We start from the raw sequence: 27,206 nt of genomic DNA, 5'->3' as shown, positions 1-27,206 counted from the left end.
TTTAAACAATAACTTAGTCTATTATGTGTCTTAACAATAACAACATTAGCCAATAGATATTAACTAAAATTACCATGGTAACCCGATAATAAGATACGATTAGAGTTAGCATTTAATATTTCTTTAAAGGTATAGCGGAGGATTTTCTTTTTCCGGGTGGGTAGCCTATACTATTGGTCCACCTTGTGTCAATCATTCTGGTGATATGTTTACGTAAGGCCGTTCACACGCTGGCGTGCGCTAAAAGCACAGGTTGGGCTTGCCACTGATGCCGCAGTCGCGAAGATTCTACTAGACAGGTAAAGTTTGTCATGCTATTCGGAGAAATCCAGCAATCACTGCTAGTAGGCGTTCCCTCTCGGGAGCAAATGTGTTGCGCATGTGCATTTTTTTTTAAATAGGAGAGGGCGGGTCTTTTCTAAAATTAGGAAAGATCCTCCGCTATACCAGAGAATGTCCGTAGACGGGCTCTGGCTATACCTTTAATATGGACAAATCATTCAAAAAATAGTAGGCTACATAAAGAATGCGCATGCTCAGGCTTGAATCATCTAGGCCAATAAGATAATTGGGGGTGGGCGGGGCGACACCCATCGTCCAGACTGCACTCTGGGGTAGCCTACTACTACGTTTTAGACTCACAAGTAGAATCTGTTATATTGAACTTTTTAAGCCAGTTAAAATACGGGTCAAGAAAAAGTCGCAATATGTCTTCATAGATATCGTCACGTCACGCATACTGCACTGTTTTGGTATATTTTATCAAATCTAGAAGCTCATTAGATGCGCACTGCTTACAGTGCATAAACATTGCAGAAAATAGTAACATTTCACAGCAACTGTCAGCACCATATACTACACAACAGCGCCTTCATGTGGCTGATTAAACACTTACACAAATTAGAAAATTGGTGGTGGTGGGGGTGAATATATATAGCCAATACTTTATTACATCTTTATTCATTAAACATTAGTGTAAGAAACCTGTGGCGTACAAGTAGTGGTTATAATTTTATACATGTCAGTACCATTGACAGAAAAAACTAGAAAAAATGCTCTTATACAGCTTTTCACATTCTACAAACATATGCAAACTACAAATCCACATTATCCCAACATGACATCAAATCTATACAAAGATGAAAAATATATCCAGTTTTAATTTAAACGTGTGATCAAAGTGAGGATGACGTTCATTATCAAACATCCTCACAAACAGTCACTTGTTAAATTCTGCGATTGCAGACATTTTGATTACAGGCTGTTTCACAAGCTCAAAACTCTTGGAAACGGCCGGTCAAGATCCAGCATTACGATCTCACTCATCATTTCACTTGGAGAATACAACTCCAGATCAGGTTTAGATACAGAGAAAACAAATATTCTTGCCCTGTCATGATATATTTACAAGGTGAGTCCATGACAGCAGAAGACTCAACTCCAGTTTTCAAATAGCTGATGTACCAGGAATTTACTACAATATAAGAAGCAGTTCCAAGAAACCACACATTGGAAACCAAATCAGAACTGATAAGTGTTTTACGTGTACTTTCATAACAGATTTATCACTCTGAGTTACAGGTCAGGACCTCAAGTGCTAGTGATACAGAAACAAATCAAGGGATTGAGTGTACATAAGCACAACTACCTGCAGGGGGCGGTGTGGTCCAACAATGCGTGAGTTCAGGTAGTTTCAATTAGTCAATAGAACTTCCCATATTTTTTATAATTGAAAAATATGTTGTCACATTTCGCCCTATTTGTAACACTCTTACTGTGACATTTCCATGACAATTAAGCACATTTCTCCCACATTTCTGTATTGTGCATTAATTTACTAGTGGTTTCAAAATATATGAGAGAAAAAAAAATCATTTTTTAATGTGGGCTCAAATATGACCCAGATATGTTCTTGAAAGGCTTCATGAGATTCACCCAACCACAGTTTTATAATTACTGTGATAAAAAAATAAATAAAAAAACGTAATGATCAATGTAATGAATGCTACTGCTACACTATGATTTTTCATTAATCTGACATTAACAGGAAACTTCATCAGGGAGATCTATGATAATTTAACATTTGTGGTAGACAAAGGTTTGAGCTACATGGTTAAATCATAACTAGGCCCAAGCAATCCAAATTAGACAGAAGCAACCAGAAGCTCATGGTCACTGAAATGTATCTGTTCCCTCAACAGAACTCTGCTTGGAACCCTTTGCAGTTCTAGAATGCCCTCAAAGTTCTGCATGTCGTCGACAGATCTCTCCAAAGAACACATGAGCATGTACCCAGTATGCAAACCCAAGGTAAATGCTCTGATTCAGTTCTGTAAACTCTGTAAAAAATAAAAATTAATATCCAGCTCATATCTCAGCCTTTGCTGCCATTGGATTAGTTCCTGTTGTTTTCCTGGGTTTCAGAGGCAATTTCACTGGGTCCATAAGTCCTTAAAAACTTCTGCTGAAGTTCATCCAGTTCAGCAGGCAGAGGGATATTCAACTCTTGATTAAGAGTCAATGCCTCAAAGCAGTCCTCTAACTTCTGAAAAGCAGGTCTGAAGAAGACAGTAAGAGGGAAGAGGAAAGAGGTAAGAACTGGAAGTCTTTCCGTCCATTACAGAGTAATGTTAATCACCATTGTTCAACTATAGCTAGATACACTACTGTTCAAAAGCTTAGATGTAAGATGTAGGGCCCTATCTTGTACCCAGCGCAAATTACTTTGTACGCCGACACATGTATCATTCCTATTTTGCACCCGACGCACAGCGGACTTTTCCCTCCACAGACACACGTCGGTAAATTAGGGAAAGAGTTTTCGGTTCAGCGAAAAGAGGAGGCGTGTTCCGGTGCAAACGTTCCCTGGTGCTATTTTGCCGTTCCAGAAAACAATTTTGCCACAGACCAGGAAAAACCTAGTCTGAAGTCAGTGGCGCATTATTCATTTCAGATGCTATTTTAAGGGCGCATGCTTGGCCATAATGTAGCGTGTGCACCACGCGCATACATTTCGCTTCTCTCATCAACACAGACGCAGCAGTTCATATTTTTGCAAACCATACATAATTACAAAGGGAAATCATTGTGGCGTCCATGAAGATGTGAAAAAATAGGCATAAATCTAGCTTACACATTTAATAATTACACAAATTATTCAGGCTAATTGTAGTAATGACGGATCAAACCTGTTTGATCAATAGTGGCAAGACACATAGGTATATAAGGACATCTGACAGAGTGGGTTGTCCGTCAAGAACCAGGAAAAACAATTCTGAAGACTGAGAAATCACATTTACCATCATGTAAGTTGCGTGCGCTGGCATTTGCGTCGGGTGCAAGAGTCATTTATCCCGCCGGTATAATAGCAGGAGCGCCCACAAAGTTACTTGCGGTTTCAAAAGAAGTCTCTTATGCTCATTGCTCACCAAGGCTACTTTTAACTAAACAAAATACACTGTAATATTGTGAAATGTTATTACAATTCATAATATTTTTATTATATTATATTCATATGATATTTTATTATTATTATATTATATATTATTTTAAAATACATTTTATTTTCAAATATAATTTATTTCTGTGATTGCAAAGTAGCATTTATTTAGTTTTTCATTTTCAACAGCCATTACTCCAGTCTCAATGTCACATGATCCTTCAGAAATCATTATAATATGATGTTTGATGCTCAAGAAACATTTTTTAATATCAGGTGTTGAAAACAGTTGTGCTGATTAATATTTTTCTGGAAACTGTGATACATTTTCATCAGGATTCTTTGATTAATAGAAAGTTTTAAAAAAATAGTTTTATAAATAATCCCTTTTTATCAATTTAATGAATACCTGTTAAATATAATTATTTATCTAACAAAAAAAAAAAAACATGCAGACACCTAACTTTTGAATGGTAGTGCATGTTCTTTTGAAGGATGTAAATACACATATGGGTAGCTGACATGACATTTCAAGCATTTCAACTGACAATTCCAGTGTCAGTTGAAAAATTTTATCAATAAAATTAGCACCCCAGGGAAATGATCATTTCACATCTGTCACCCTGTGGTGAGAGAAAACCTATTGTTAAACATTTCAATCTCACCTTCAACATTACTACTTAAAAAAGAAGGGCATTTGTGACAAAACACAGCGGCACTTACCGGTTGTCAGTGGCGAGGTCACAACAAGCCACAGCCAAAGCAAAGAAACCAGGAGGACAGTGCTCAGGAAGAAATTTATCTATGAATGTTCGCACATTGAGCCCAAAATCCAGCGTTCTCGGAAGACACTCGGGATCTGCATAAACCTGACCAATAATCTATTACCAAAAGAAGAAGGAAGAATGAATAAGGACAAATGGAAGAAAAATAAACAATGAAACTTTCAAGCATCCTCTTACGTAACCGAGAAAGAAATGTATCCATTTTGACTCGAACCATTTGAGCGTAACGTTTGGTTTCTGCATTCCGACATTCGTATGCAAGTGCTTACATAAATGACAGTTAGTTCTAAGAGCTCACGCTGTCCTCATAAAGACATGCCATAAAATCTGTAAGATGTTTACCACTACAAAAGACTCTTACCTCACAAAGCACAATGCCAAAGGAGAAAATATCCACCTTCTCATCGTAGCGTTTACCTGGTTACACCGAGAGAGAAAAAAAAGAGCTCCATCAAGAAAAACAAGCTTACAAAACGCAACTCACAAACACCTTTATATATCAGATGATGCCAATTTCCTGGAGGAACAGAAAAAACATGAACGCAATATTCTCAGACAGCAATTAATGTCCATCCAGTATTAAATTAAACTGTTTACTGATATTTTGAAATCTTTCAGACGCAGCATGTGAAAGCGCATGGATATTTAAGTTTTTGATTATGATTATTGTTTTTTATTCAAAGATCCTAAGTATAATTGTCTCTTCTCACCATTGAGCATTTCTGGGGCCATCCAGTAAGGGTTCCCCACCACAGTGTAGCGCTTCTTTCGGTCAATGCGTCTAAACAGCCTTTTCTTATTGGTTGGTTTGTCGGGGGGTGGCTGCTTGACCTTGTCCTCCATGATTAGACGAGACAGACCAAAATCTGCCACCACGACGGTGTTGTCCTGCAGGGGTCAGACAAGTAGAGCAAAGATGAACATATTTATGCTACATGTGCAAAAATGCTTATGACACAATTAGATAAACATTTCTATGATACAAGTTTATGAGTATAAAAGGAACAACATGGGGAAAAAAAACAATAATAATAAAAATGTAAAATTGACTAAATAAATTAAAAAGTAGTGTAAAAAATCTTGATAACACCAGAAGTCAGTCCTAGCTTTAAACTCTTTGTGCATGTCTAAATGTTTAAGTCCCAAAGGAATGTCATTTGTTCTCTTAAAAAGGTTCTTTAAATAGCTTGTCAGAAGTGATTCACTCAGGATATGTGAATGACAGCATTTCCCGTCTTATCTTCTTACCACTAACTAAACAAGCGAGCAACCATTAAACTAAACAATCCTCAAGTGTGAACGGATCTTCATCCTTCACTGTATTTTCTCTCTCCTGCTCAAGTGTTCTTCTTACATAACTTGTTTTTGGGTGCTTGTCTACTTTAGCCTTTCTATCTGTGCTGACACAAGCCTATCAGCTATTCTGGGACCTGGGCTCCCCCAAGAAAGGCATAATAAGTGTAGACTCTGATCTAAATTAATGTGAAATGGGTAAAACTCCTCCCGTACCAGTTTGACCAGGCAGTTGTGAGAGTTTAGGTCTCGATGTATGATGCTCATTGAATGCAGATATGCCTGAAAGAATAAGAAAAGAACAAAACCAATCAGATAAGAAAGAAAAAGAGGTTGTGTCTGAGCAGAATGAGGAAAGACAGAAGTGCATTAGACATCTTCCACTTGATCATCACCACAACAACAACTAAAACAAAAACTGAAGTGGTGCATCACAGCAGCGCTAGGCAACAGGACACAACAAAACCTCCTACGAAACAGGAAGTTGCTTCACTGTCTCCTCAACTACTCAGACAAGTCTGACTTGAGATGCACATGCTCCTGGAGATTAACCAGGTGTAATTTAACAAGATTTTTGTAGCAAGTAATGGAAGTGCAAATATTGCATGGCACAATACAATCGCAGCTATTCCGAATAGCCATGTAACAACACAGAACTCCCAGACAATATGTCCTTTTAAAAAGCATACACACATATTAGAAATGGTTTAGGAACTATTAGAATCCTCTTCAAGGTTTACATTTTTGCCATAATCTATCAGTATCCCTTAATTAGTGCTATGATGCTCTAAATCTTAAAATAGGCAAAAACTATTAAATATCCAACATTGATGGATTAATATCCAATAATGGCTGATGGCAATAAATATAAAAGATACTGATATTGGCTGATAAACAATATGGCAGATATATTGTGCATCTCTAAATTAAAACGTATTTTAATGTATTGAACCGATGCCATTTCTGAAATGATACTCCATGGAGATGTCACAGATTCTTCTTTTAACAGGACTAATACATTTGGGCTTGTGTTGATAGTGATACTAGTATTTTTGATCCTCTAATAACATAAAATGTAATGCAAAATTAAGAAATAGGCCTTATTTGCTATCAGTTCCCACCGGTGGAGCCAATGTAGCTACATCACACTGTTTGGGACACTAAAAAAACAACAACAATGACGTTTTGATAGCACCAGAGGCACAGTGTTTATACTTCGGAAGTCTTATAGTATTTTTTTATTAATCAAAGATTTAAAAAACTACTTAAAACAGGCCTCAAAAGCCATTTAAATGTTATCTCACCATTTCCTTCAAAATATAATATACATAAATATATCAGCTATGATCCAAAAGTGCCTCAAATATTGTACAACAATAGCTTATATTGTTTTGCAATGCTATAAGTGTGCAGACCCAGAAGCCCACTCACCATTCCAGATGCAATGCTCTTTGCAAAACTAACTCTCTGTTCCCATGGGAATGAGTCCTGTCGGGATAGAAAGAGAGAGAGAGATGAATTGCTGGCCTAGTTTATAACCACACTATAATACAGCCCAGTCTGACAGCACGCTATGCTGTGCTGTCCGTGAAATAGAGAGGAAATCGTTACATAATGGCAGCCGCTTATTACAGACACAAATTACTCGCACACAGACACTATTTTTTTTAAAACATTATAGTGCATTAGAGACACAATGAAAGACTGAACGAGAGAGGTACATCATCTGTTATCCTTATGTTTGGTGTTGAAACCCATATTTGAAGTAAGCCCAGTGGGTGATCTGGAAAACATTCCCACTAGAATCCCTCACCTGGAAACACTTCATACCTCCTTTATCTCTCATCCGATGCAACCGCACAACTGCATTTTCTCCCTTTAATTTCTCAGAGTGTGTTTGTGTTTTCAGTCCCTATTCCCTGTCCCTCTCCCTTTCTCCTTGCAAAGTTCATCTCAGGTGAACAGAGACAGCGACAAAGACTAAAACACTAACAGATGATGTACGACCCTTCCCAGAAGCAAGAGGAAAGGAAAAAAGGGATTTTAAAATCAGGACGCACCTTGTCACGGATAAAATCCTTCAGAGTGCCTCCCTCAATGAACTCTGTTATCAGATTAAGCCGCTTGTCCTTGTACAAAACCCCAATGAACTTCAAAACGTGTGGGTGATCAAGACTTCTCATCACTTTTACCTGGAAAAGAGAGAAAGAGAGAGAAAAAAAATTAATTGCTGAGATTCTTGAAGTTATTCATACTAAATACAGACTGGATAAATCTAAGACTAAGTCTCTTTTCCTCTGAAGAAAATCACAAACCCTACAGCAACACTGTATCCCGGCGCCACATGGATCTGTTTTATCTGCGGTTTAAATCACTCTGATAGTGACCCAGAGCAGACAACAAAGGTATGGAAGGAATAAAAGTGGATATAGGGAGATGAAGGAAAAAATTAAGAGGTAATCAGATGGAGGAATGAGAGATACTTGCGGGGAAAGAAAGGGATCTTCATACCTCCTTTAGGAACGTTTTCTGTGTCTCTTCATCACAGCGGATCAGCTCCTTCATGACCATAACCTCACCTGTGGCTTTATGGGTCACCTACAGAAGATCACAAAGTCTTAGGGTTGGAAATTGTAAAAGCGATTCTAGTTCTTCAAAAATATTGGAACCAAATAGTTAATGAACTAGGGTTCTCGAACATCTGCATTCTTTTGCAAGTTGTGAATGGACCTATAATCCTGCACTGTGGCATTCCAAAGCAATAGAAATTTCTTCAGCCAAGTTGTTTAAAAATGCAATGATTAAGGAAACGCAAATAAATAACCAAAATCCCTTATGATTCCTGTGCAGAACCTGTCCTCCAACACTGAAGTCAAGTCAAGTCATTAATGTAGATTGTTTCAAAGCAGCTTTACAGTGATAAACAGATAATTTAAGGTAACAGAGATTACTGAACTAAGCTTATTCAATGCAGTGATAAAATTCTTCTAGACAACTTTGGGGAACCAGTGACCATACACTGAATTATACAGAAAATGAGATATGTTGTTAAACATATGCAAACCTTGATGGCCTGTCCAAAGAAGCCTTTTCCAAGGATTTCTCCATGGATGAGGTCACAGGGACGGAAGATCCGGTGGGACCAGCTGGAAGGAGAGCGGAGGGATTCAGAGCGCCCAATATCTCGAGTCAGAACTGGAGGGTCCTTAGGAGATGAAGAGACTGGAGACTTGCAGGTGCTGTTGCTACGTCTACAACACACAAGTTAAAACAATTAATTCTGTATAAGCCCAAAAAGCAATTAGGAAAGGATAAACAAGTGTGTAGTGCATTTACTTTGCACCCTCTCTGTAGGTCCACATCCACGTGGAATAAACAAATTGTGCTCCAGTTTTAAATGCTATACCTACAGAAGCCCAGTGCTGAAAACTGATTGGATAAGTTACCTGAGGGTCCTCCTCTTTAACGTCCTATTGTCCACTGTGTCACTCCGCTCAATCTCAGCGTCTGAGGACAGACGCATGCGGGAGGCCGCGGGGACACCCAGCTGATTGTGGGAAGAGCCCAGGCGGAGTTTCTCCAGACGCTGTCTGACTGGATCATATTCCATCAACAGCTGCAGTGTCTGACTGGTCCTATGAATGAGGTCCTCCACCTGGAATGACCAATCAGAATTCAGAAGGTCACAAAAAACTCTGGGGTTTTTTTGATAAGCGCCAGTGCGCCACAACAAACAATAGAAGCTAGAGGACAGCATTTAGTCATAAAACTTGAGCATTGTGCACCGGTGCTGTTCGCATAGATAACATTGATTTTCCTCCCAGTCAAAGCTGGTGCCACATAAAAGGTCTTTCTAAAGGTGCAAAAGATAAACGCTCAATACCAACACTACATTTAAGATTATGTAATACACAGGAACAGTGGAATACATTTGAGATTCAATATTTTCAGGTCGACAAATCTGGACATCCAAAAATTAAGACATCTAAGACATCTGTAACTGTGCTTATGTTCCATTTCAGGTAGGGCTAGAATGACACGTCGACATAATTTATTACATTGATTATGTAAATTAGTCGATTTGCGAGTAATGGGCAGATTCGTTGCGCTGTTTATGTTCCCCAATGATGGCGGCTCCTGGGCATGCTGAAAATCAGCCGTTATTACAAGCATATTGAGCCCAATCTAAAGTGTGGAAATTGTTAGATATTTAAAATATCTGCTGGATATCGAGTTCGATACTTTAGGCACTGACCGAATTGCCTCGATACCATCGAGCATCCAATGTCTTGTCGTTCCGTAACAAATTTCGATACCTAAGCATGTAGCATGATTGGCTGTGGTGAGGCATCAAGGAAAAACACTAGTTTATGCCGGTTACCCCCAGAGACGTGGCTCACACATAAGGCTGTAGTGTGTAAGTAGTCCCCTCCCAACCCCATAGACGTAAAATATGTGGAAAAGATCAAAAGTTTGGCTACATTTCACCAGGCTTAATATCAACAGCACGCAATGCAATATTTGCGACAAGATAATTGCTGCCAAGACCAGCAACACAAGAAATCTGATGAAGCACTTGACAGTGCACGGAATAAACTTAAGACCAGAAAGTTGCTCCATCTTTGACTGCAAAAAGAACTGGAGCGTGTCACATAAATTAACTCGGCGTATAGGCTACTTGCCTCACAGACATGAGATATAGGCATATAGAAAGCTTGAAGCGTCTACTTTTAAACAAACCAAATCGAAAACAAGTACTCTGATTATGTAATCCAAATGAAAGTTGCATTTCTCTCTATAGGCGCATGCACGTTCACTATACTGCGGAGATGACGAGTCAGCAACGTCAACTTCATCTTTGCAGCCAACACCGACTCAGAAAACACTAGTTTATTAATAAACAATCAAAATGTCTCCTTGCTATTTCCCCCCCGACACATTCATAATCATTAGGCTACTTTTGCCAGTGCTTTGCGGCAAGCTTTATGTGTGCGGTCGAGCACAAGGCATATATACCGCCCTCATTGGCCTATGAGTCTTTGAGTCTGTAAAAAAAGTAAACAAACTGGAAAAAAATAAAACCAACGTTTTTTTTTTTTAAGGTAATGTAATCTTGTTAAAACAGATTTCATAAAATCGGTGACGAAAAAAAGTATCGTTCAGAAACCTGTATAAAAGTCAAGGTATTGGTATCGGAAAAAAAAGTAACGATACCCAGCCCTAATTGGACTAATTTATTTCATTATGCGCTGTCAATCATGGCAAAACTTCAGTTTATGAAAACCGGCATGTTTGATACTGTTCACTATGGTTAGTAAGTTAGAATGAAGTAGTGACTTAAGCTGTTTGATCATACAGCTGAATGAACATATTCAAGCAGCTACTTTAATCTTCTGAATAAACAAATCATTTCAGGATTCACAATTGTAAAGCAATTGCTGCTTTAAATCCCCAAAAGTAACTGAATGCAGCAATAGTAAACACCTTTCCTACTTAGGCCTACACTGCATAAACCTTGCGTAGTGATAAATAGTATAATTATGTAAAAGTTCATACATAGCTTACATATGGTTATTATTTATTGGTAAATTAACCACAGGATTAATAGACTATTCAGAAAATAAACAATAGATTAACCGGGGGTTATTCAATTAATCAGTAAAAAAAGCCCTAATTTCAGGACTTTTTCCCATTTTTAGGATTAAGGGAAGATCAGGCTGCTCATTACATCTTGCAGATGGCTGCCAAACAAAGTCAGTCCTAAAACCTCAATCCATGACAACAGAGAGAAGCAGTGGAATTCAAATGTTAAGGAGAAATGGTGGGAAAATGAAATCACATTTACAAATGAACGACGAGAATGCAAAGCATTTACCGGTACATAGGAGTTGACAAGTCACTTTAGAACTAGAGTCTAAACGCAAACCTCCCAACACAGGTATGCATTACAATGTTAAACCCATGCCTGACTCCTTACATTCTATTCTTAAGAAAACTAAATATTGCTTCTGCAACATTAAAACAAAACACAACAGATGTGCCAAGTGTCATATGAATTATGATCACATCAAAGCCATATAACAAACAGCGTGTTACTAGGGGGTAATGTAAATTCAGTGCATGACCAGGTTAAAGTTATTACCAAGGTATGAAAGGAGTGTCATTGTATGTGCTGGGACAAGCTATGGTATGACAATTTGTATTTCAAATACTTATCATGCCGTTCCTCTATATTGTCACATTGCTTCAACACGTTAGCGTTGGCACGATTTTACCTCACCTCAAAGCTAATATCAAGCATGGTAGCAGTAAAAAATGGAAAGTACCTCCTCCTCCATCAAAGCTGTCACCGGGAGTCCATTGATCTCCAGGATTCGGTCCCCAACATGGATGGCGTTACGAACCTCTGGACTAATATGCATCCCTCTGACCCTGTAAGGATAAGGTTTCGGGAGATTTTTGTCAAAAGACAGGTTAGGAATGATGAGAGAAATCTAATTAATTTCTGTTATGGTGTTGCATCCAAAGAACACAAAAACAAAATGGCAGTCTGTTCCTTTAATCCAACACGAGCTGTCATATTGCCACAATTATGCAACACATTCCATGAGGCATTAACAGTGTCTCTGGCATGGGGTGTGGTGGCATTGTGGTGAATCTGTGAGGTGATAAATAGCTTCAAGTCTCTATTATTCCAAATGTTTCTCAGCATATTCATCGTAATCTGACTCCTTGCTTAACCAGATCCCAAACTAATATCTCAAGTAAGGCAAGTAGGGAGTGCATCAAGTTTTTTTACATGTTTATTCTGCATGTCTTCACTTACTCTTTGACCTGGACGCTGGCAGTGGCACTGGTGCAGTCTCTAATCACACTGACAGAGAAGCCCCTTTTTCCATTGGTGGCAGAAGGCATGGATACCAGAGTCACTGTGTGAGGGAGCAGGTCTGTTGGAGAGTCCGCCAAACCACGCTTCTCCAACATCGGTGTCAGGACCTCCTGCTTGTAGCATTTACCACTGTGTGAGATAGAGAAGTTGATAAGCACCAGTAGAGTTTGAACACTTTAGGACCAGGGACAAGACCTGACAAGAGCAAGTCACCACCAGACATGTTATGAAACACTCAGATGTGCGTCAACCTGCCCGTGCTTTACGGAAAACGACAAATGAAGAGAAACAACAAACAAAATAGCAAATTGAATACACACGCAAGAAGTCCATTAAAAAGCCTTTTTGATAAAGAATTAGGAGATAATGATTATCATAATATGAAATATTAGTTGCTGTTTACCAGTACTGTTTGGATGTAATATACATTTAAGTTCCCAGAGTTTATTTAATGTGATAACACCTCCCACGGACAGTTTTCAATTTAACTAAAATTTGGAAATACAACCAGGACAAACAGGGGTGGGAGGAGTCCACTGTTCTTTCATGGGAGATGTCCACCTATGATTATATAAAATAATTATAGAAATGCAAATGTATCTGGTTACCTGCAACGCCAATTACCGTAAGCTGAGACCCCTAACAAAACAGCCTAATTCCATGAGTTGAACAAAGAAATTCTTAGATTTTGTTCGGTTTGGCTTTAAAATACAGCTTTGCGTCTCTGCAAGGTCATTTTGAGCACTTCAAATGGTATCACAGACTGCAGATAAAATGACGGCAGATTAAAATTCAGTGAGCCTAATACTGAAACATATTTACGTTTACATTTTTTAGTGAATTGTCAGGACACCCCCCTTGTAAAACCAGGATATCTGATAGTTCCAGCTAAGATATGTAAAGTCAACACAGAGGAATCATTAATACAGTTTGGTGCTAAAGTAAAGTTTATTTCTGCACCAGCACAGTCTACAAAACAGAGTTGGAAAGTTACTCACCAGTAAAGTTTGGTACGTTCCACTAAGGCATAGGTATCCTGATCCTCAATCACCACCCTGCAGCTCAAACACACGAAGCATTCGGGGTGATATTTATAGTCTCCTGCCACCTGAAACACACGAACACCCAGCGCAGATGAAGTTCAGAACATCAGATGCCTCATGATTTCACTCCAAAAGTCCACATCCTCAGTGCCAGCAACACCAGCCCTGACAGAGATACTCCTGTACGCTCAGTATATGCTCACTCCCATCTCTGGTGGATCATGCTTTCATTGTGCTTCATCTGCTTTGTGTCGGTTTACGGTCTCAGTCTGCGTTCTTTGGCAGTGACGTAAGCATGTGTGCTATCTTTTTCTGTAACACCTGCAAGTGTCTGGTCCTGTCTGTTATCAGAAGTGACATAAGGCTTCCAGACCCTTTCTATAACCATGATCCCATGCTCTTACACAACACGTAATGTGTGTCAGTCTCTGTTTAACACCTCCTACCTCTATCTAATGCAGGCTATCTCTTTGACATCCCTCTCATAAATCTTAGAAAATACATGTTTACAAGAAGAACCGTTTTCAGAAATGTTTGGGGCAAAGCATTATTTTCTCATTTTACTTCCCGTTGACATTCTACCCTGAGAAATGAATAAACTGGAAAAACATTACTTAAAATATGTAACTACACAACATTTTAACCTGATACTTACATGAAATGCATTAACCATAAACATGCGTTTACTAATTACTAGCAAATACAATTCCACAGAATTCTTTGCATAAATCAAACACATGCATTAACCTCGTTAGCAATTAAATACCCAAAATCCCTTTCTTTTACAGTTAGGCTATACTGTTTTGATAGCACATTCTATTAACTTCAGACCAACACTAGTCAAAATCAAATCTACTTCCCTTAGAAAACATTTTGCACTTTTAACATTAATAAGTGTTTTAATAATTTTTTTACATTTGAGGATGTCACCAAAGGGAAGTTTTGTGGGATTTAGTAAACTAAGGACACATTTATCTCCAGAAAAGCCAAATAAAACTCACATTCATAACTTTGATTTTCAAATTAAACAAAGTCTCAGTGCCAAAATCTGAGTAGCTTTCCACCTCACTCCTTAGAAAGAAACTACACACAGTGTGCAGCTCTTCATTTAAAGTATTGTAAAGGCACACAAACTCATATATTCAATATAAAAGAACTGCCAATCAACAAGGGTTAAGGAACAGAAACAGACTTTTATTCTCTAATTGTGAATGGAAAATTATTTAACCAATAATCCTCTGGCTCTTCCTTTCTTTCTGGATGAATGGAGAAAGTATGAGGTCACACTGAGGTTTCATTTAATATGAACCACAAAAGACAGATTAGCAGTTATGTTTACCGAGCTGTGAATCAACGGTCCCAGGGTTTGACTAACTAAATTCTTGGGTAATTTGTCGGCTGGGTAAGCCACACCTCCTCATGCTGTAGTGTAGACTATTGAACGATCAGAGTGTAGTACATGCAGACAGGCAATTAGAGGATTTTATTCCTACTTGTTTTTTTTTCTCATTTATTCTAGCATAAAACAGAAATGCATTTCACCATTACAATTGATTTTCTACCATAACACTAAATAATAATAATAATAGACATAGCATGGAGAGAAATACAATAATAATTATATTAATAGTAAATATAATATATATAATTACTATATAAAATAATCAGTGTTGGGGAAAGTTACTTTTAAAAGTAAGGCATTACAATATTGCGTTACTCCCTTAAAAAGTAACTAATTGCGTTACTTAGTTACTTTTTTAGAAAAGTAATGCGTTACGTTACTTTTGCGTTACTTTTTTTCCCACCTCGGCTAGGCTTGTTTTATATAAAGTTATATTTTTGGGCAAATGTAAAGACTCTTTCACACCAAAAGTGAAATAAATATCCTCAGGCTGAAGGAAATGTGTACAGAAAGCAAACAAGCAAATCTTTCTGTCTATCTAATTTTTGCTTATTTAACTGAATCATCGAAGGTCAGAAGCAAGTACATTGGTCAATAAAGTGAGATTAAATGCATAAAAAATTGTTTTATGTAACATATTTAGTTATTTGGAGGTTTGCACAGTATTCTGATTCTGCATTTCACTGATTTTATTCATTTTGAGGAATATTGAATATTTTTTTGTGCAAGTGAGATGAGTAAATGTTCACATTTAGTCTAGAACTACAATAAACATCATGTTCACACACACACACACACACACACACACACACACACACACACACACGCCTCTGCACTTTGATTTGTCTCAACATGAGGACAGGAGACCTGTCAGTCAATAAAAGGGAAAACAAAGTAACTTGCGTTACTTATTTGAAAAAGTAACTCAGATATTTTGTTGTAAATTTTTAAAGTAATGCGTTACTTTACTAGTTACTTGAAAAAGTAATCTGATTCCGTAACTCAAGTTACTTGTAATGCATTTCCCCCAACACTGAAAATAATATATATAAATATATATATATATATATATATTAAGACAGATTAGCAGTGTAGTTTACCAAGCTGTGAATCAAGAGTGTGTGTGTGTGTGTGTGTGTGTGTGTGTGTGTGTTCACTGTCTACATTTACAGTGCTGTGCTCAAGGGCAGTTAGTTGACCTGCTTGACACTTGGTTCAACCTGTGAGTAAGCATGTCTCAAATCTTTTTTGTGCTTACACGACTCATAAACGTCATACCCGCCTGTGTGTTACAGTAGAGTGTGAATGTGCATTTGACTGTTTCCCAGAAGTAAATTGTAAAAGAGTCGCCCCTCCCTAAGGACTCATGGAGTCACATCACCACAGCTAAATGAACATGGAACAGATTGTAAAAAAAGAAGACAAAAACTACCGGTACACACCTCATTTAGTCAAGTTCATTTCTCACCCAAAATTTGATGTGATAAAAAGTGGTGTAAGAACCAGTACAGCTGCCTAAGACATAAAAAAAAATTATTTGAAGATGAAGGTTAAAAAAAAAAAAAAAAAAAAAAATATATATATATATATATATATATATATATATATAGGGTAGAAACTGAACAATGAGGAACTTTCAGACAGCCAAAGAAAATAATATATCATCATGGATGGTCAATGAACAAATACACAAACATATTCAAACAAGCACTTCAGCTGTGAGGATGTGATTTCTTCCTGCCTGTCTTTCAAAGGTTTTGACACCCCACTGCTTGTGCTTCTGAGCCCACAACTGGCAACACACCCCGACCAGAAATACTTGGCATCCGTTAATCAAAGCCCCAACAGAAAAGGCCTATTATGCAGTTTGCTCTTTGGCAAATTCTCCTCTTTAAGTCCCTTTCTCTCTTAACCCATTTAAAAACGACCTGTTTTTGTGAGCAGTGATGTGTGTACATTAGAGATGGATTTGTAAGTCGCTCTCACATTGATACAGCTTCCATTAGCGTTATGATTACAAAGCTCCTCATTGAAGCCCAAGCAAAGGCATTCCAGACTCATGATGAAACGCCACACAACACTGTGGCCATTCCAGCCTTCAGATCACAGGAATGAGATCATTTATAATTGAGAATTTGAGATCTCATCAGAAATGAGATTCATTTATATTCTTGAGACGCATGAAAACTACCAAGTTATAAAAAGTTATAAGTCATAGAATAAGAACAAAGAAACACAAAGAAAGTTACAGCTGGTTTTGTCCATTTTTTATCAATGGGACCCAATACTTTTAAGCTCTAAAAAAGGACATAAAGATCGCATGAAATTACTCTAAACAACTTAAACACTCTTACCTTGTATGAGGAACAGATTGAAATGGAAGCCTTTATTTACTCTCAAATCAAAACTATATTTGACATCAAATATGGTGATGCTCAAACGTTTGGTCATGTGACGTGTGAGAACCAATGATGTTTGAAGTTAGTTTATGTTTAAGGTTTGTGTAAGGTCTTTTTGGAGCTTGAAAGTATTAAGGTTACCAACTTCCATAGAAGGAATAAAATCAGTAACACTTTACAATAAGGTTTTATATGGTAACATTAGTTAACTACATTCGTTAACATGAACAAACAACAAAGAATATTTCTAAGGCATTTATTAATCTCAGATAATGTTAATCTAAACAGTTTATATTTTTTAGATTATATTTTTTATTAATTAATGTTGTTAAAGATTAATAAGTACTGTAACAAAATTTATTTCTCATTGTTAATGAATATTAGTTAATGTATTAACCAACCTTAACTGATGGAAACTAACTGTAAAGTATTACCATATATCAATAGAAACATTCTTCAATTTATCGATTTGTGTTTCGCAAAACAACATGAGGAATGGATAAATTATGATAGAACTTTCATTTTAGGGTGAACTATCCCCTTAAGGCTGCAAAACAACCAATGACACATCTCGGCACAAGAAAAAAACTAATTCCTCCCAAAGGCATCACTCAAATGTGATTCACTACTCACATTAGAAGTGGAAAAGAGAGTTTAAAGCCTGTCCACCACCTTATCAGTGACCTCTTCAGGACTATGAAAAACATCTGCATTTATTGACTTTACCTGCCTTCTTTAGACCTCTTGATTTAGCGCCATGTAAATATTTACTGAATGAGACAATGGTGTGTTATCTAAGTGGCTCTTGCGCAGGTTAGGAGACAGGAGAGCCTTCTGAAATTATCTTCTTAAGACCTTTTGACTGATAGTCAGTTTCTTTACTCTCTCTGTGTGTGTTTTTTTGTAAAACTCTGTGGAAAAACAAGCACACAGCCATGCAATTCAGACAAGTTCACATGGCTTTTCTTACCATAGCAGGTCCCGTCATAAGCAGCGAGCAGCCATGGCACAACTCCCCAAACTTCTCGCAGTAGTGTTTGTGACAGTACAGCCTCCCCTCTTTCTCAAAGTACCAGTTTGTCAGGAGATCAAAGCACACAGAACACCTGTGGGAAAAAAAAGAGATGAAAAGTCTGTAAGTGAAACATTCTGTTTGCAGACGTTCCTTTAAACATTCAGCTCTCCAGGAGAGAATAGAAACCTGATTTACTGAAATGTTTAGCAAGTGAGGTAGTCTGTATTTTGCATATTCATCATGTCATTGGGAATTTCACGCATATTTTTTAAAGAAATATTTTACCTAACATTAATTTACTCTCCGTCAATTTGTTCCATGCCCACAGGACTTTTCTGTATTCAGTAGAATACAATATTGAAGAATGTACTCCTCTGATCCTCTTTTTGGAGCTTGACAGATTTGGAATGACATGAAGATGAGTAAACTATTTTTTATTGTTAGTTGAACTTTAACATTTACCAAACATTTGGCACTAACAGATTATAAACACAAGTTATTAAATGTTTACAGTGTTTCAGCCATACATCTGAAAATAGTATAACTCACAAAGTACATTCTATTTTTATATATATATTTGTATCAGAGGTAAAGCTAAAGCAGTGGTCAATTATGTCGAAAGGAGACACATACAAGTATCTACAAAAACATTCTTTCAATCATGGCCGAGACAAAGTCCAACCGGTCAACACACACTAACACTATAGTTAAGGAATTTGGGACGTGAGCCAAAACAAGTCATGAAATTCTCTCATACACTCTTCTCTCAGCCACCCTACCTACAATTGAAACCTGATGTTGGGATACAAGCTATGCCACTTTAAGCTATTATCTACTTCCTACGAGAAAGAAAAATTCACCTAATTAAAGACTTTGAACAGCAGAGCACTTGCACCTTGAGGCTTTTTGAAACAATAAAGGATCACTTGTCCAGGAGAGACAAGGAAGGATGAGTGAAAAGCAAAAAGTTCCTTTTTACATGCCACAGCTTGTTTTGCCAGACTAGGTGAGGTGAGGTGGGGGGCAACTGGGACCTACATCAGATCTGAAACACCTAATGGGTGCATAACTCTAAAGTACTGCCTTAGAGGCAAATGGCAGTACCATGATGGATGCCCAAAATATTTCACAAATATACACCAAGACCCGCTCGTATAGCCTAGTCACTGAACAGTATGTGTGCTTGTGTATTAGTGATCCTAAAACAACTCTGCATAAATGTTTATCGTTAATTACAAATAACGATAATCATGTTTATGTTCCAGTTGTAGTATGATCATTTAGTTTTTAAAAAAAGAAAGAAAAAGTTCTGAAAGTTAGTCATTGGAAACAAAAAAACTAAAATGCATGCATACATACATAATCAGTCAATAGTATTCGACTTCCCTGTGCTACTTGTCCTTGTACAGATATAAATGATAGCTCAAAACAGCACAACCTAGCAACCACATAGCAATGCCCACACCATTTTCTCACTATATTATTTGTTCTTTTCTTGCCAAATAGTTACTGTTTTGTCATACAACATTTTATCAATCAATTGCCAATGAGTAATCAATATACTGTAGCCTATCATTTATCACACCTGTGTACTGTGTAGTTAATTATTCATGCTATTTTAGGTAGTTATTACAACACTGTTCCTTATTGATTATTAATCACAGTAGGTTTAAAGGTTTAGTTCACCAAAAATGAAATAAAAATTCTGTCAACATTCATTTAAATTTACAGAATTCTCACCATCATGTCATTCCAATCCAAACCCGTAAGACTTTCGTTCATCTTCTGAACACAAATGAAGACCCTTTTGATGAAATCTGAGAGCTTTCTATCCCTCCATAGACCGTTACGCAACGAACACTTTAACGCTTCAAAAAGAGATCGTAAAACTAATCCGTATGAATTGAACAGTTTAGACATTTTTGAAGAGACACGATCGCTTTCTATGATGAACAGATCGAGTTTTTCATTCACACATCGGATCTTGTAAACAGAAACTCAAGCATGTTTGCTTGATGTGCTAGAACCAATAAGGTTAATTCTCGTGTTATGCAGCACTTTTGTGCTTCCGCGTTTGTTCTCTCGCGCGCCAAATAGGTTCGGTTGAGCTTCTGTTTGTTTGCTGATCAATGTTAATATGTGAATAAAAGACTAAACTCAATCCGTTCATCATATAAAGCGATCGAGTCTCTTCAGAAAATTGACTAAACTGCTCAATCCATATGGATTCGGTTTACGATCTCTTTATGAACTTTTTGAACAGTCAGTGTTATATGGAGGGACAAAAAGCTCCCAGATTTCATCAAAAAGATGAACGAAAGTCTTACGGGTTTGGAACGTTGTGAGGGTGAGAGTAATTGATGAGATTTTCATTTTTGGGTGAACTAACTCTTTTAAGTCTATTAGGAAAGACTTGTAGTAGCTAAAACTATTTTGTAAGGAGTGAATCTGGCCAAATTTTCCACTGTGAGAAAAGCGAGAAAAGTAAATCATCTTAGCAGCTAGGGTAAAATATCAATATTAAACTCTCAGACAATGGTAAAAATCAGTCATGTTTTTTTGAAAAACAGTTGAGACTCTGGTCAGGAAAGGAGGTAGACAGCCACCAGGTCTGAACCAAAGCAAAGTCCAAGCATCCAGGCAGGAAATCATCTCCAGGCCATGTTCCAGAAGTTCAATGAGCTTTAGTTCCAAAATGAGGAAAACACGAATACTCTCCAATGCTGAAGGTATTAACAATTAATCTTTTTAAATACCCTATTAAAATTAATATGGCACACAGCATGAATGGTTTGGTGTGTGGTGTGAATGGAAATGTATTAACTTAAATAACAGTGAGTTCTAGTAAATCCCCCCCAATTTTAGAACTCTGTGTTTAAATTTAGAGCTATGCGTTGCAGATTTTTTTAGCATCCAAATCAAGGCCTGCACACTGAAGGCCAACTATCACTCGAAACCAACTCTCTGACAAACCCAACAACACAAAGTGCCAAAGGGAAGCGTCTGGCATGCTATGTTCTGCTGAAGGCTGTTCTCTCTGGTACACCATGTGCCAGAAAAAGGGAAATAGAGGGAAAGAAATGGGGGAAAAAATCCACTCAATGGAATGAACGTGGGGAGGATGTGGAAAAGCAACATAGTGCTGAGACGTTCTGATAATGATCACATTAGTGTGAGAAGGCCACCAAACCCTCATGCCTGTCGACAGAACGGCTAGATTTTGGCCATAAGCCCGATTGTTGCCTTTGTTTGGAGGAATGTTGACAAGCTCTTGTTTCTAGAGGCAGACACAATAAGTCAGTCATTCACGCAGAGTGGGTAGAAGCTTGTCATCCAGTCTAGGAACACCATTTGTGTGCCTGGGGGGTGACACCTGCTCACAAGTTGGGCAACCTATGCCCCTCCGACAGTGACATCATAGCAGATGCAAATGTTTGTGAATCATCCTCTGGCAAACATAGTGAACTAACATCTGTGAGGACATTGCAAAGGCTGAGCAGGTGTGAAGCTGTGCACACATGACAAACTTTCACCTGTGCGCCAGATGCGACTGGTACATTTTGGCCACTAATTTCAAAACATGTCTGCCATGTTCCAAATGGAGAATACCAATGCACAGAACTTAGCTAAGCTCATAATAGCACTTCAAAGGAATTTAGGAATTGCAGTATTGTAATATAAATGAACCGTATAATGCATATGCATTCTGATATTTGCTAGAGATTACATTAAATCGTGTTATTAAATTACTCTTGTTCTTAAAGATCAACTTAAAGTGAGCATTTGGTTAAAGCAATGGTAATCTGAATGTAAAAATAGCATAAAATCAACATATTAGAATATTTTCTGATGGATGATCCCTAGTGAAAAATAAATATACCAAAATGTATTAGCATAAAATAAATGTTTTCAAAGTATGCTATTAATATATTTACATATTTATGTACTAAATATAAACACATTGGAATTGTACGTTTGGTATACTTAAAGTCTGCTAAATTGGAGCAACTAATTTTGTACTTAATACACTTTAGCTATCCGGAAGAACTGCTGCGGTCCAACTAAAGATATTCAATTCAATCCACATTTAATTGTATAACACTTATTGAATCAAAGCAGCTTTATAGAAAATGCATGCGTCCGTCTACATTAAAATTTAGAGTGATCTGTTATAAGAGGTGACTGTGTCCGAGTTATGCATTTCAGAAATGTACATGTATAGCTCACTCATTGAAGTAATTATTACAAGTTGTGAACATAATATGAGAACAAATACACTTAAGTATATTTGATTGTGCTAAAATGGAACTGTTGCAAGTATATATGGTAGGTACACTAAATATCTTGCATTTAAAGACTGATATTATACAGTGATCATTCTATCCTTACAAATAGTGATATTAAAACACATTTTAAGCTTAATATTAAGAAATGTGCATTGTGCAATTAAGTATTACTCCAAATAAGGTTGAATTACAAATATTTATATTGCTAAGTCTCAATCGATATCTAGTAAATATAGTCAGTAAATATGTGAATGGATTTGTACTACAAAAATAATTCCATTTTAAATACATTTAGGGGGGGGGGGGGGGGGGTTCACTGAAGACTGGACAACATACTGAAAATTTGCCATATGTGGAATAAATTACATTTTAAAAATATAAAGGAGTTATTTTACATCGTAATTATATTTCAGAGAGACATATGGCAGAGATGATAGCAACCGATTTCTATTGGGACATTTTAATTATCATCACAATGACCTACAATTCTGCCATTGTAAACAACGCTCACACAGAACCCCTGTAACACCCTTTTAGATGACTAGATATTTCAAGAAGTATCTGTCTCTTTCACTTCTCTTTCCTGTTCCAGTTTACACCCAGAGGAAAAATAAAAGGCTTCACGACACGTGAAACAAAAGAAATTATTCAAACCTTGACATATACTCAAAACAAACAGTACAGACAGAGCAGAACAGAACAAACAGTTCTTCACTTCCTTCATTATACTTGCATTCACATTAACAAAGACACATTCTGCTGCCTGCGACTGCTGGTATTCTTTTCCGACCTGATCCTTCAGGTACCCAATCACATTTATCAGCTCTGTTCTACCTCATTCACAGAACCCAATGATTAAGATCTAAAGAAATAAAGCAAGCAGACATAGAAAGTCCCATCCAAATAATCACTCATTTTCACATCACATCATTCAGTTGAATTACCGGTAGATAAAAAAAATCCTCAAATACCACAATAACCTGTGCTTTAAAAAATCCTGGTGTTTAAAGATGCCATAGGTGATTCTTTTAATAGCTATGCCTAGATTCAATTGATACCATAATAATAATAATAAAAAACAGTGCTATCTGCAGGTAATTTCACATAAATACGATTGAATTAGGGAAGCTGACAGATAACAACAACAATAAACAAAATGTGGCGACATAGTTAAGAAGGTATCAAAAAACTTTGGCAATAACACTATAAACTCCATGCAACATAAATCACATTTTAATCACTAGTAAATTCAGATCTAAAAAGCATTCAGAAGACATTCCAGCCCCTCCCATAATTATAGTTAGAACAGTCATTTAAGCATAAGAGTTCAGCCTGTCCCTCCAATCACAAAAGGGGCAGACAGGAGGGGGGGTTGTATTTGTCTTGTGGATCTATGAGCCGATGTCTGGGAATGTGACAACTAACCAGAGAGGAGATTCTACCTGCACTGCAACTACTCACAGGAAAACAGGGAATGCCTGCCATAACATAAGAGGGATTCCACAGAGGAACAAAAAGTCATAATCAAATAATAAATTAAACAGTAGAAAGAAGTTAATCACTAAATGTGTAATCAAGCACCAAACTATAGCAATAAACCTTGTGATGGTATTAAGCCAGAGACAACAAGCTTTTATGATTTCATTGGGAGACTCAAATTTATCCAACCAAGAAGAAGAAGAAAAAATCAACTGGTGAAAAAGGCTTAAGCTGTGCCCTTGTTCCAGATTGCATAAAATGTTGTTGGCCCTGGAGTAATTTCTGCCCTCATTATGGAACACGGTGTCTCCATATGGTCCGAAGTCTCCCAGCACATGACTGATGCGATCATGATGACAAAATTGTTCCATAAACCTTGGCTATGAACTTTTGAAATGACTTGAGTTTTTTTTTTCCCTACCTCTCAGGCAGCTTTAAGGCCATTGAGTTTTCATCCACTGACAACATTCTCAAACTTGTCTTTCAAGTCAGTTTCAATGAGTCTAAAAGTCAAATTAAGGATAAATCAGGCTCCTAAAAACTTTCATGGTAATGCTTAATAACAAACAATAGGATGAGAATTGAACTGAGCTGGACGATGACATCACTGTTTTCTGCAGAACTTCTTTATAGATTAACCAATTTAATAATTGATTATCTTTACAACAGAACTGAATCAAAACTGAACTAACTTCAGCAGAACAATGACACGACAAGTTTTTTTTTTTTGGAGCTGCTTTACAGCTGAAATGAATTCTGTTCACATGATGCCATCATTAAATAATTTTCCTGTTATCACTGTAAAGCTGCTTTAAAAAAAATGGGTATTGTATAAAGTGCTATATAAATAAAGGTGACTTGAAAAATGTTTCCTGAGGTGAGTTATGCTAACTGATGTCCTTTACGCAACAATGGTCACCGGTAGCCTACAATAAAGAGCTGCCCTTAGAAATATGGACATGGACTCTGGCAAAGCAGATTTTTAACTAGTGATGTAACTATTTCGATGACACATTAATCTAGCCAAGAACTGCCGATTTAGAAATTTTAAGAGTTTTAGATAATTTGCTTTTTCTTTAAAAAGGACCTTTACACCATTAAGCCTTAAGAGAGATAGAAAAGGGGAGGACAACTTTAGTCATTTCATCGTCTCATTTCAACTTTTCACGTTTTTTAACACAAACTTTTCTCTCTCAAGCATTTACATAAACAAAACATCTAAGCAGAAAGTTCTAAGCGTTCCCAGTAGTCGCTGACAAGATACATTGAACGAAGCAGTCCATAATACATGTGTAAGTGTGAAAGAAAACAATGTAGAATGCTTTCATTTTAATGCAATAGTCTGTATATTTTTCTCTGCTTTCAACTTGGTCTACTACAGGCTGACAACTTAGGCTTGTGCTCAGCTGGACATCCCTCTAAACCAGCCAACAGATAAGGCTGGAGAAACATTTAAAACCATGTTAGGCTGGTTTAAAATGCTTTTTAAATTTTTTCTGTGAAGGATAAGAATTTAAAAAGTAGAAGGAAAATCCAAGGAAAGCAATCAAACACATTTAGTTTATTTCGCTCCACCCCTAGCCAGTCTGGCTCAGTTTAAAAGAGAAATTAAGTATAGACCCACTGAAAGCATGAGTTGTGCCAGGCATCTTGAAGGACCTTCACATGAAACGCGTCCTGAATCCTCCCGCCACAGCCCGTGCACGCGCACTCCGTCACATCTGTCAATCAAACATCAGAGGAACTTTCAGAACTGGCACCTTATACACAGACTTTGTTTGTTTTCATGGGAAAGCCCACGCATTTAACTTTCAACTCGATGTGGGACATTATCCGTTTTAAATCTAGTGAGCACGAGCTGAAATTTTACATTATGTAGTCAAGCGCTGCATCTATTCTAGCGACTGATTTTATTACATTTATATACCATTTATTTGCATTTTACCATTAAAACTTCTCAATGTAATGGATCTTCACTAACCAACACTGCTTTAAAATCTGTCTCCAATTCTTTTAAAATAGCCTAAAAGCAGGTTACAGAGGGGGACATTTGAGCTGTTTATTTACTTGTGTGATTAAAAACCTTAAACAAAGCAGTTCTGAACTTTTATTGTGAGAAAACATTTGAATATTTAGAAATTATGCAATACATATTTAATTCATTCTGACATGATATAGAGTTGTTTCTAGGCAAACGTCAACTAAGTTACAAAAAAAGCGATCGAACGAGGAAATTCCTACATGTTATTTTCTGCTGCATCTGATCTGAAATCTTTTGGGTAACTATGAATGCGACAAAGTCAACACAAATAATTAATTCGTAGTAGACTAATGGAACTCAAGCTAACATTTTCGGGAACAAAAGTAAATATCGTTCGCGTAATCCTTACCTTCTCGTTCGTCCATGACCTCCCTGTTCTGATTTAATGATATTTGTTCAAGCTCACATACTGGTCCAGAAAAGTGTGAAGTTCACACGCCGCATACCAGCGATGCTCCTTTTCTGATCCATGTGTAAGACCCACAGAGAAAATCCAGCTGAAAGTTGAGGGAGAAACAATGTTTCATCAAGTTTCCTAGCAAGTTCAAAGCTTCTCTCTCTTTCTCTCGCTCGTCTGACCAGATGACGTCATAACATAGAAATGTACGGAGACCAGAAAGGATCAAACAGAATCACCTGAAACAGGAGCGTTTGCTACAGACTGCGCGACAAAGCCGGACCACGTCCAATGATACCGTAGCGACATCTATCTCTAATGGAGCGAAGCGTACAGAATCCAGTGCTTTTCTTTGCTCACAATTCTTGATATTTTTTCAGAGCACTGTTCCCCCCGGGCTCATACACACAGTTAAAAAAGAGCGTGCAATTTAATTCACCAACAATTTAATATAATATCTCTATTCTTGAGAATGTACGTTTTTAACGTTGTTGCAACATTTTAAAGAGGATTTTCTATTTCAAATGTTCTGTTCTAGCATGACAATGTCCCTGCGAGCACAAGTGAAAATCCTTAATAAAAGCCAGTAGCCTAGGCTACTAGAAAGTAACTGTGGACTTGCACAGGCTAGTCAAGTTCTTCCATACCATCTTTTTTATGTTTGATTTATTCACTGGAATTACTGGAATACTCAAACCTGTTAGTTACAAAGGGGTGTCCACATACTTTTGCCAAATA

The 27,206-nt window shown here is 37.2% G+C and overlaps 1 protein-coding gene across 2 annotated transcripts; it reads right to left on the bottom strand.

Moving 5' to 3' along the window:
- Positions 1 to 941: 941 nt before the first annotated feature.
- On the bottom strand, positions 942 to 26,791 carry limk2 (LIM domain kinase 2). Of its 2 annotated transcripts, XM_079608061.1 has the most exons (17): positions 26,708 to 26,791; positions 26,421 to 26,568; positions 25,655 to 25,751; positions 18,221 to 18,356; positions 13,405 to 13,514; positions 12,344 to 12,535; positions 11,844 to 11,949; positions 8,964 to 9,172; positions 8,582 to 8,768; positions 8,029 to 8,115; positions 7,578 to 7,709; positions 6,949 to 7,005; positions 5,734 to 5,799; positions 4,935 to 5,112; positions 4,586 to 4,641; positions 4,163 to 4,320; positions 942 to 2,558 (listed from the first exon to the last, which is right to left on the bottom strand). In XM_079608061.1, exons 2-17 carry the CDS (start codon positions 26,434 to 26,436, stop codon positions 2,396 to 2,398), a joined length of 1,950 nt encoding a protein of 649 aa, XP_079464187.1. In that variant the 5' UTR covers positions 26,437 to 26,568; positions 26,708 to 26,791; the 3' UTR covers positions 942 to 2,395. The 2 variants fall into 2 exon arrangements, with proteins under 2 accessions (XP_079464187.1, XP_079464186.1); XM_079608060.1 differs by lacking the exon at positions 26,708 to 26,791 and having other exon boundaries at positions 26,421 to 26,658.
- Between the last annotated feature and the right edge of the window lie 415 nt (positions 26,792 to 27,206).

Source organism: Phoxinus phoxinus (genome assembly GCF_949152265.1).
Source record: "Phoxinus phoxinus genome assembly, chromosome: 3".
In the NCBI taxonomy this organism is placed as follows: Eukaryota; Metazoa; Chordata; class Actinopteri; order Cypriniformes; family Leuciscidae; genus Phoxinus; species Phoxinus phoxinus.
Note: the sequence above shows the minus strand (reverse complement) of the source record. Positions and strands in the feature narration are given on the sequence as shown.